At 40.3% G+C, this 11,751-nt stretch overlaps 1 protein-coding gene across 1 annotated transcript in view; it reads right to left on the minus strand.

Moving 5' to 3' along the window:
- The window catches only part of CLTRN (collectrin, amino acid transport regulator), a 43,336-nt gene extending 35,483 nt beyond the window's left edge, over positions 1-7,853 (minus strand). The window contains exons 1-2 of the mRNA XM_060234006.1: positions 7,582-7,853; positions 6,919-6,977 (exon numbers count right to left, since the gene is read on the minus strand). Coding sequence (XP_060089989.1) covers positions 6,919-6,977; positions 7,582-7,648 — 126 coding nt within the window. The 5' untranslated portion in view covers positions 7,649-7,853. The remainder of the gene's footprint in view (positions 1-6,918; positions 6,978-7,581) is intronic.
- Positions 7,854-11,751: the final 3,898 nt, after the last annotated feature.

Consider the following 11,751-nt stretch of genomic DNA (forward strand, 5'->3'; position numbering starts at 1 on the left):
ATGTCCCAAACACTTTAAAAACATTTTAATTTTGACCTCCAAGCAATGGCTGCCGATGTTTCTCAATGGTATTATAAGTCCTAGAGTAGGCTTTTCATCCGCTACTTCCTGCTTTACTTGCCACCAAATCTCGTTTTCACTGGTAAAGAGATCTCACGATGCTTGACGTACTTCCTGTGTTGATTGTATATGCTGCAGGTCTGTGATGATGGTGCTCTTTTTTCAAAACCGCAAGTAGAACAAACAATAAATTCCTTTCCACTTTTTGGCACTGTCCTTTAAATTTACAAAGTCCAGATTTCACCTCTTCCTCCCTTCTTCTTTCAAGCTTTCTAGATTTCCATTTCCATTTCCATTTCCATTTCCCACCTTCTGAATTTATTCTGCTTAACTGTAAATAGTCCCGGAATGAAAGATAGTAATCTGTACCTTTTCTGCCAATTATCCAGATCTACACCGGTCTTGTGTAGCTTTAGATGTTTAGCAAAGTCCAAGAAGGTTAGGATTCTGTCGAGCTTATGTCAAATAAATGACTCTGAGAACTTCTGCAGATGATGAAAATGCAACTCTTCTCCGGAGACCCCTCAAAGCCTCAAAGGAGCCCCCCCCCCCCCGGGACTCCCTTTTAGCCAAGGTAGATCTCCTCAAAGTTTCCCGTGCATATCTTGGACTAATCTCTAACTGAGAAAAGTAGGCAGTAGGCATTAATTTGCCTTCCACTACCCAGAACAGAAGTTCCAGCCTGCTCCTGTTATGAGAAGCAGCTCAGCTCGGCATTTTCCTCCCCTGGAAGTCTCCTTTGAATCCTATTCAATGGGTCAAGGGTTGAAGAGGAGAGGAAACAAGCTCACTTCTCATCATTTGGTTCTGAGCCTGGGGCTGTGAAACGACTCTAAGGAGGTCTGCACTCACATCTTGAGAGCTCCAGAATCTACTTCCATAGACTCCCTTTTCTCACCATGGATCTGTCTAGCAAAGAGCCCTATTTCTCAGGGCCCCCTCATTGTTCAAGGGGGCAGAAAGGGGGAGTTGTTGAGTAGATCTATAACAGGTTTATTGTTGCTAGTCTGAACAGAGTAGAGTGGGAAGATGTCTTTTGTCAAAGGGGTAAGTCCTCTGACTGTTCTATTTAATATGTTTTAGACATCTTGTCTGTATATTATATACTATAACTGAACAACTGTGACTGGTTCTTTTCTAGAACAGATGTTTGAAATTGTGGCTACAGTTCTAGCAATGAAACATGTTTCCATTATCTGAAACACTTTGGAATACCTAACCAATTTACAGCTGATGATCTCCACCCCAAGCGGTTCACAGTGCAGGAGATACTGGATGGATTCATCCATCACGGACCTAAGTAAACAGTGAGACAGTACAGCTCAATAAGACAGCCAGCAATTTAACAGCACCATCTGCCCATTCTAGGCTGCTTTGGTTGCTTTAATAGACTTAATGGGCTTTAATTTCATTCTAATGTATCACAAGAATTGCATCTGCTGCATTTTTAGGCAATGAGGTGCGGCTGAGACAAATAAACTTTATCTATTCAGCATAGTTTAGAAATGTGTTTTGTGCCAGAGAGGTAATAATGGAGGCTGCCTGCGGCTGTTTTCCCAAAGTTAGCAGAATATATACCCAATCTCTGTAAACTAACCTTTAACATCATCTGTCATATATGATAAATCTGAACTGCCTGGATCAAACCCTCTAACAATGTACCCATTTTTTAGTATTGCCAAATCTCCAAACTGGTTCATACAAATGCAAAGGAAATAGCTAATACCAAAGCATAACAAGCATAAGGAAGATGTATCCTAATACACCATTAAATTTTGTTGGGGTCAAGATGGCTAGACTTTATAACCTTCTGTATCTTCTACATCCCTGAATTCTTTGCATAGCTTTGTTTAATTGCCTTCCTGAGAAGAAATTACAGGTTATGAGTAATTTCTTTTCAGGAAATTAAACTACAGTCATTCATATAGACATAACCCTTTAACCCTTCCTCTACACACACACACTTTACCAACCATAATTAAAACAGATGAAGGGTTGAAATATCTTCACGGTATCATTAACTTTTTATTATTTGTGACCTAAGCAGCAAATTACAAAACTTGAACGTTTTCCATATTTTTTTACTTTGTTTTAAAAAACAGTACTTTCCAGAAGTTACAGCCTAGATCAGATGGGAGAAGAGACATTGTTTCAAAAATGCCCTTCAGAATCTATAGATAATTCATATTGTTTTCCCCCATGGGACAAAAAACAACTTGGACAAAATGATTCTGAGAAACAAAACACAGCTGCAGGATAGAAATGCACATCACAGCATCTTCATGTCACCTTCCAGTCCAGGTACACTGCTTCCACACAACAACTTTCAGTTAAAAAACAGAAATCAACAAATGTGAGGAAAACATTTATGAGGAGAATGCTATGTGTAGTCAGACCAGGATTCAGATGTAGATTAATATTGCTGTCTCATTGCCAGCCATTCCAAGCAAGGGTGCAGCTCAGCCTATTTAAAAAGGTGGGTAAAGGGAGCAACCTCAGTTGAACATGCATATATAGTGAGCTTCCGTGGCATGAGTAGGGATTTGAACTTGGTTCTTCCAAATTCTAATCTAGTCTGATGCCCTTAACCACTATGTCACACTGGCACTCTGTATGTGTTTAGGGTCTGGGTGCCAGACTTCATAGTAAGGCTAAACAACAAAACAAGTTTTTTAAAAAAATATTTCCATTGATTCCCATGTCACCCATATTTTGATACATATTTACCTTGCAAAATAAACTCTACTTTAGTGGGGCTTATTCACAGATAGGTATACTTATGATTGCAGACTGAGTCCTAATCAGTGTTCCCTCTAAGCTGAGTTTGTGTGAGCTAGCTCACAGTTTTTTAGCCTCTGGCTCACACATTTTTGTCTTAGTTCTGGAAAAATGGACCCAGTGCAAATGAATTTCTGCAGTAGCTCACAAAGCAGAGTTTTTGCTCACAAGACTCCACAGCTTGGAGGGAGTATTGGTCGTAATAGAAGTGTTTACATATTTTATGCTCACAATGTACTGGTGCCTGAATGCGAGGGGCTCTGCAGGCTCATGAGCAGCTATGTGCTTAGATGCCACTGACTCTGCCTCCGATACTGCTGCTCACCATCTGCCAATTGGAACAGGGCTTTTCTTTTTCTGGGTCACTGCTCATTACCTGCTGCACCTCCTCACAATAAGTGCTGGAATCCCCCCACTTTCATTTTAACCATATGCTGGAATCAAATGCTGATGATCACAGCAGTGTAGAGAATTAGGTGTTACAAGTAGGGGACCTGCAAGGACTTGCAGGGGACATCTCATTACCACCTCCCTTAAAATTCCTTGTTTCCCTTACCTGAAAGCCCCCATAGTCTTTCCTGTTTTCCTGCCTTCTTCTCTCCTTCCCACCTACCAGCCAACTTACCTTTATCTGCCTGTCTGTATTTAATTTTCCTTCCCTGGAAGCTCTCCCTAGGAAAAGTCTGGCCTAGTAACACACTGTAGGCCACCAGGCCCAGTTGTGTGTATTTGCAAGAGATAGCTTGTGTGGACTAGCAAGGGGTACCTCACTTCTCCCTGTATCCCTCCTCCCCCCATTAATTCCTCTTCTGGCAAGTCTTATAGCTTCACCTTTTCCTGCTTCCTTCTCTCCTTCCCACCTACCAACCAACCTACCTTTTATCTGCCCTCTGTCTTCATCTATATTTATTATTTATTTACTTTATTTATGCCCTGCCTTTTACCACAATGGGACCTAAAGCAGCTTACATCATTTTGTTTTTATCTTATATTCACAACAGCCCATAAGAGATAGGTTAGGCTGATAGTGTGCAACTGGTCCAAAACCCTTCAGCAAGATTCCATAGTGTGATGGACTGCCCTTTAAAAGAGCATAAAATGCTGTGTAAACAGTGAAATATTGTGTAATAGACAGTGGCTAATGCCTCACAGAACCAGACAGCTTGAGTGACATGCTATTCAAAGAAATTAGACTGGTTAGCATCAGTTGAGGAGAAAGATTTCAGAGCTGAATGCAGAAGAGAATTCAGTCTGAGTCTAACCCTGAATAAGAAGAGTTGGCTGCTGATGTGTTTTTGCTTAGCCCTTTCTGAGAGCAGTTTAATATGGATGGAGAACTGGAAAGGTTGGCAGGAGGAGTGGGTAGACTGGTGAAGGCTCCCATTCAGCCCAGAAAAGGGGACACATCTTTTAGTAAGAGAAGACATTCCCTACCCAGTTACAAAGGAAAATAGCTCTAAGGAATGGAGTGATCCCTGGTCTTATGTCTGGCTACTGAAACCCGAAGAGTCAGTTAAACTCATGAAAGTATACTGGAGTGTTTAGGAAATAGTGAAACAAAAGGCTCTCATCTTAAAAATTCTAAGATTGTGTAAAAAACTTCAGAAACACTCAGTTGCTTGAAACTGTAATATGCGCCCATACTGATTTACTTCAGGATTCATTATTGATTTACCTTAGACATTGTACCCCCGTTTCACTTGACCTTTCTCCATCTACATTGAAAAAACCATTTTTTTGAACTTTTAAAACCCTCTCAAGTACCATTTAAGAAGTGTAAGTTAAGAGGGTGATCTTGTCACTTCCCTCAAATTCCTGGGCTGAGCCAACAGCAAAGTATTATAATGTGACAAGGTGGGACAGCCATAGATCTTCAGGAAAGAAGGAGATAGATAAAAGGGGCTGCTCAGTCGGAAGCAGCTTGTCTTTGGAAAGGACTGAAGTGCTGATAATAGTAATGTTGCTAGAAATCTACCACATACTGAACCTTTGTCAAAAATCATAACAGACCTCAACGCTCAACCATTTCACTGTGTTCCTAAGAATAGGGGGAACAGGGTTTCCAATACCCAATTGGGGGTGGGGGATTGTCTGGTTTGGAGACCCTCGCCCTGCTTCAGAGTTATCAGAAATTGGGGGAGGGGAATGGCCACTGTGTGGTCCATTATACTCTATGGAGACCAGTGTCCATAGGGTATAATGAAGAATTGATCTGTGAGTATCTGGGAATTGGCGGGGAGGGAGGGATGCTGTTGTTTGAGGTAGAGGCATCAAATTTTCAGCATAGCATCTGTTGCCTCTTCCCAAACTCCACCCCCCCCCCCCAGTTTTCAAAAAGACTGCACCAGAGGTCCAATTCTATGAGTCCCAAAAGAAGGTGCTTCCATCCTCCATTATTTCCAATGAAGGGAAGGCATTTAAAAGGATGGCGGTCCCTTTAAATGTGATGGCCAGAACTCCCTTCAGAGTTCAATTGTGCTTGTCACAATGTTGCTCCTAACTCCATCACCAAAGTCTCCTGGCTCCACCCCCAAAGCCCCCAGGTATTTTCCTAGTCACATCTGGCAACCCTACAGAACCCTATAGAAGGGAAGGGAAAATGGAGGGAAAATCTTGCCTCTGAGGGAGGTTAGTGGGCAAGGTCATCATACATGGCACAGTGGGGATCTGAAGATGGGGCTCCCAGATCCTAGTCTGGTATTCTAACCATGGTATCATATTGGTTTCTGTGTGGTAGCTGCTGTGGAAAACTAGCAAGTTGCTGGGCCTGGGTCAGTCATGGAGCTCACATGGTATCAAATCACTCCTTTGTAGGCCAACATAGCCCTAAAAAAGTCTCTGACCCTCCCCCCTGCCTTTTCCTGGTAGAAACCAAGCTTGAAAGGCTGGGAATATAGTTGTGGTTACCTAGCAATGGCTGCTGAGGGCTTCGTTCCTTAAAGATACAAGCACAGCTTCTGTTATTTTGGGGGTGGGTTAAATTTAGCATTTTCAGCTCTGGTTGGGAAATTCCTGGCAAACTGGAAGGGTGGAGCCTGAGGATACTGGGGTTTGGAGACTTCAGCAGGGTATAATGCCAGAGAGACCAACTTCCAAAACAACCATTTTCTCAAGGACTACTGATCTCTGTCATCTGGAGATTAGCTGTAATTCCAGGAGATCTCCAACTACCACCTGGAGATATGTAACCCTACTCCCCAAAATATTTCTTTCTTCTTTTTTTAGATTTCAGATTTTTCTGCAAACATGGGGCTTTGTGGGGTTTGTTTAAATATCTATATTGCTTTGTCATGGCTCTAGTAACTGGATTTGTTATCTACAAATCTGGCCTTTCTACAAATTAAATTTAATTTTTAATTAATTTAATTAGGCTGATATAATACTCAATGCAGTACTACCGCTAACAATGGAAGTCATGTGTTATGTTCCCCCCCCCTTAATTAAATAAATTCATCATGCTGAATATTGTCCCATTTTTGCTCCAAATTGTTGCCTACCTTTGACAGCAGTTGGGGGAAATGTGCTGAAATGATACAGAGAGGGGGCCATTTTTGGTGACTGTCTCATTTTTGGTGGCAGAATGTGCAGTCCTACATTTTTCCAAAGGAAGATCAGGATGGGGAAGAAGGAGTTAAATATCTGGCATTTGAGAATCCCTCAGGAGCTGCTACATAATGCACTTGTTTCAATGCATGTTTACATGATCACAGAACTTGGTACCATTCATTTAATCCCCCCGTATTCTCTCTCTGAGTGTGTAGCTCACAGCCAAATAGCAATTTCCCTAGAATGAGGGCTTTCTAAGTAATTAACAGCTTCAGGAAGGATGCTGCTCATATTAAATGCAGGAACCTGGAATAATTTATGAAAGATTGACAGTCAGAAAGTCTGCAGGGTAATATGCTTTTCAAAGGACTCGAGCATTCGATCAGTGCTGTCAGTTCTTAGACAATAACTGTATGTCAGAAAATACATTGATAATCTAATTAAAGTTTTGGATAGTTTTATAGCTCTTTAATGATACCATTACTTAAGCTAGTTGGCCTTTTGTAAACATTTGAAAAAGTTGGCTTCACTTACTGCTTTGTCTCCCAAAGCTGTTTTGATACTAAGCCGCACTTTGACAGCATTCTGCATTTCTGTAACAGAAAAGGTATAAAATGAACATGTACAATGCAGCTGAATCTCATTTCAAGTTCTCCGCTTTCCTCCAATATATAAGAGCATAGTGGGGGTGGGAAGTGTCACCATATTGCAACTGACTTATCGTGACCCCCATAGGGTTTTCAAGGCAAGAGATGAACAGTTTGCCATTGCCTGTCTCTGTGCAGCAACCCTGGGCTTCCCTGATGGTCTCTTACCCAAATACTAATCAGGGCTGACCTTGCTTAGCTTCTGAGATATGATGCAATAAGGCTAGCCTGGGCCATCCAGGTCAGGGCATCCAAGCACACACTTCATATATCAGCAACATATTTTAAGAAATTATATGACAGAGATTGAAACATTTCAAAGATCACTTTTGCTGACAAAGGGAACACATTCACGATTCTTAATATTGTTTTAACCCTACTGAAAGCTGCTTGCAAAAGCATGTTCACACAGAAGCAAGTCCTGGTTGAGTTCAATAAGACTTATTGCCAAGCAAGAATGCAAAAGATTGAAGCCGTGGTCTTTCCATTTACCAGATTTCTAAAGCAACTGGTGAGTTGAAGAATGAGGTATAAAATGGAACCCTCTTACCTGGTTTGCAAAGTCCAGCATAAGCGACGGTAACCCAGGTGGAGGCAAGCAGCAATCTCCCTAACATCCTTCCAGACCGGGAAACTTCAGGCAAAAAAAGGAAAAAAAGCCACCACTCTAATGCAGTCTTAAACTTTCAGTGACCCAGGATTAAAGCATCAGCAGAACTAGGGAGCAATCAAGTAAGGGTTTAATAATTAACACCCCCCCCCTTTATTTTAGCAAAAAGTTATTGAAAACAACTCTCTTCTGCCAGGTACATCCTTTTATCTTTTTAGGTATCTCAGCAAAGAAGGTAAGAAATACTCATCCACCTCCAATACTTCATATACAGAAGTTGAGCTTAGTCCTTCCAGTAATGAGCTCACATGCATACTTATGCCTGCCATTTTGTTGAAGCTTGTGTTGCCTCACAGGGGACATCAACTGTGATAAAAACTGCGAATATGTTTGCTAAAGGGGATGTATGATTGAAACATTAAAAAGAAATCAATGAGATGACAGAGGATCAACATATGTCAGAACCATTTTCTTTCCCTCGTCCCAAAATAAAAGGCTGTGCAAAAGCTCTCATTGATTTCACCCTAATCTTAAAAGCATTTATTATTTTTAGAGGAGTTCCATTGCTTCCAAAGGTTATGAGATACGTTTGTTGACCAAGACTCCATGAAAGCGTCAGAACTCCCTAGAAACCAGATGAGAAAAGAGGGCTTTCATCCCATTTGTATCACAAAACTGGCTAATGCAGCAGTTCACAGAAAGGAGCAGAGCAGAACAAAAGGATAAAAAAATTGTTAGAAGAAAATATAATATATGTTACAGTATTCATAGCTGTGGCCATTTCCACATGGCTTATTTGCCCCATATACAGTTTTTGAAACTGGCTTTTGGACATGAGCCCACAGTGTAAGCTGTTAGTTTTGTTATATTTTCTGTTATATAATGAATTAATTGAACCAAGGTGTCATTTAAAATCCTTTTCCAAGGCTTGTCCTTGATACTTGCACTGTGCCACATATTACAAAGGGTGTTTTTGTTTTGAGCCTATGGTATAACACTTTACATATGCTTGAAAATCATGATCTGACTTAAGGTTGCTAGTATTTATTATTAATCAATATTGTTTATAATAGGCCTTCAAACTTATCAGCACAGGATCATGTGATGAATGAAGATGGAAGTCTTGATGATTGCACTATATACCATTGTTTATTTTTGAAATCTTCTGTTCCAAATTGATTGTAAAAGGGTTCCTACAATTGATGAAGATTCATACCAAAAGAGGAGTATAGCCAGCATCATGTCTCTTTCTTAGAACATATTTCATAGTAATTTTTTTTCAATTGCAAGGATTTTGACACTTGTTATTGCAATTGATAATGTATGTTATTGCTGATGTTGTAAAAGAATATTTATTACTGTGATCCTAACAACTGCTGTTGTGATATCTTCATAATTTTGTAACTACAACCAACTGTCATATTTTTGCAATTTGATATTGCGATGTGGTCACTATACATATACTTTTAACACCTTCTACACATACAATATTAGACCTCTAGTACTTAGTACCCCCCTTTTTCAGTTAATTAGATGTTTCCTATACTTTTTTTTGTTAGCTTTGAATAAAATTTAACAGCATGCACTAGTTTAACAATCCTCTGTGATTACATATATGCTCCCCCCCCCAAAAAAAATTGGCCAGTTTCATGATGATCTAATCATTACAGGAAACATACATTGTTAATGGTTTTGATACTGTGATAATGGATGACTTTTTTCACATCTGCTATCACCATACAGGGTAAACATGTTGTGGCTAGCAGCTAATCCAGGATTAGCTGAACTCTGTGTTTCCGGGCTTTGTTGCTAAAGGAAAGCTTTATTCCAAAATTCTGGACAAAAAGGAAAAAACTGAGCTCTTTTCTTAACCAACATACATTCCAATGTCTAGGATGGATGGATGGATGAATAAACAGATGCTGAACCTCATTCATCTGAATCTCTTAAATCATGGCCTTTTTTCAGACATCCCATCAACTGAGACATGTGTTTGTGGCAGTTTCCTCTATGCAGGGCTTTTTTTGAGCAGGAATGCAGTTCTGGCTGACTTGGCATTAGAGGGTGTGGCCTAATATACAAATGAGTTCCTGCTGGGCTTTTCAAAACAATGGTGATGTCAGGAGGTGTGGCCTAATATGCAAATGAGTTCCTGCTGGGCTTTTTCTACCAAAAAAGCCCTGCCTCTACATATTCTCATTCCAGGATGAAGTGCAAAACTTGGGCCAAAAAGGTAGAAATCTGAGTACTCGATGAGCACATTCAAGATCTATAAACAATGAGCACACATATGCTCAGTGTAGCTGTTTATACAAAGCACACCTGTTTTTCCAAACTTCTGATTACCCAAATGTTTGGAATGTCCTTCTGTTCATTACAAAAGTAAATGGTATGAAAAACTATCAGACTGAAAACTTTGATTCATCTGAAAGTCCGATGCAATTGAGAAAATAATCTGGTGGTCTATGGTTAGATTTAACCCCACCAAGAATTCCAGTCAGGCTTTTTATCACAAGTACTTTTGTATAGATCAGCTGCTGTCTTGGGACAAATAAGGACAATTTAGCAAAAGCTTCTCTTGCTAAATGTCTTTGGAAGTAGAAAGTCCCAGGGCAATAAAATATTTACTAACATAGAGGTTAATAAACAGCTATATTTAGACAAGCTTAGCTGTTGTGTTTTGACAAATTAACTGTTAGAAATTCTGGGGGAGTTAATTGCTACTGCTTTGCTCTAAAAATTAACTTTCCTGAGCCAAAAAAGTGTAAATGTATTACTGCCACTCTTTAATAACTCATGGGAAAATAATGATTATGTTTTTTAAAGGCTTGCCTATTCATGTGCTTGGTTTTTTATGGCTATCCTTGTACACTCAAAGGATTAACAAGCAAAATTTCCTACCAGTCCCAAATATGCAAAGAAACTATTGCTATTTCTAAAGGATATTTTAAAAGCATTTGGAAAAACTTTACATAATCAACTGATTCATGAGAGAGAGGTCTATCAACAGCTCAGGAGCAAGCATATCTCTGAATATCAGTGTCAGGAAGCAACATCAGGGAAGGCCTCAGCCATTATGCCCTGCTTCTGGCTCTTTAGAGTAACTGACTGGCCACTGTATGAGATAGGATGCTGAACTAGGTGGTCCACTGCTCTGATTCAGCAGGGCTCGTTTGTTCTTACGAAATTTGCATTTGTAGAATCAACAGATGTATTGTAGCACACTAAAGGCTGTGGGTTAAGTACTATCAAGCTGCTTCTGATTTATGGTGACCCTACAAATTAATGACCTTCAAAATCTCCTATAATTAACATTCTTTCTCAGGTCTTGCAAAATGTGGGCCATAGCTTCTTTTATCAAGTCAATCCATCTCGTGTTGGCTGTTCCTCTTTTCCTGCTATCTCCAACTTTCCCTAGCATTACTATCTTTTCCAGTGACTCTTGTCTTCTCATGTGGAAAGGAAAGGTCCCCTGTGCAAGCACCAGTCGTTTCCGACTCTGGGGTGACGCTGCTTTCACAACATTTTCACGGCAGACCTTTTTATGGGGTGGTTTGCCATCGTCTTCCCCAGTCATCTATGCTTTCCCCCCAGCAAGCTGGGTACTCATTTTACCGACCTCAGAAGGATGGAAGGTTGAGTCAACCTTGGGCCAGCTACCTGAATCCAGTTCCACTGGAATTGAACTCAGGCCATGAGCATAGAGTTCAGACCACAGTACTGCAGTACTGCTGCTTTACCACTCTGCGCTATGGGGCCACTTCTCATAATGTGACCAAAGTACAATAGCTTCGATTTAGTCATTTTAGCTTCTAGAGTGTTCAGGCTTGACTTGATCTAGAACCCCGTTGTCTTTTTAGTGCTCCATGGTATCTATAAAACTCTCATTGAACACCACATTTCAAATGATCAACTTTCTTCTTGTCAAACAAAGCAGGAGTCAAGTTGTACCTTTAAGACCAACAACGTTTTATTCAGAACGTAAGCTTTTGTGTGCTCTCTAAGCACACTTCATCAGACAAGGGGATCAGGTATAGTGGGCTGAAATACATGCAGTTTGTTGATTAAGAGGACAAGTTGCTCCCTGTCTCTCTTTCTGTTGTTGTTTTT

The sequence above is a fragment of the Heteronotia binoei genome, chromosome 3, assembly GCF_032191835.1.
Source record: "Heteronotia binoei isolate CCM8104 ecotype False Entrance Well chromosome 3, APGP_CSIRO_Hbin_v1, whole genome shotgun sequence".
In the NCBI taxonomy this organism is placed as follows: Eukaryota; Metazoa; Chordata; class Lepidosauria; order Squamata; family Gekkonidae; genus Heteronotia; species Heteronotia binoei.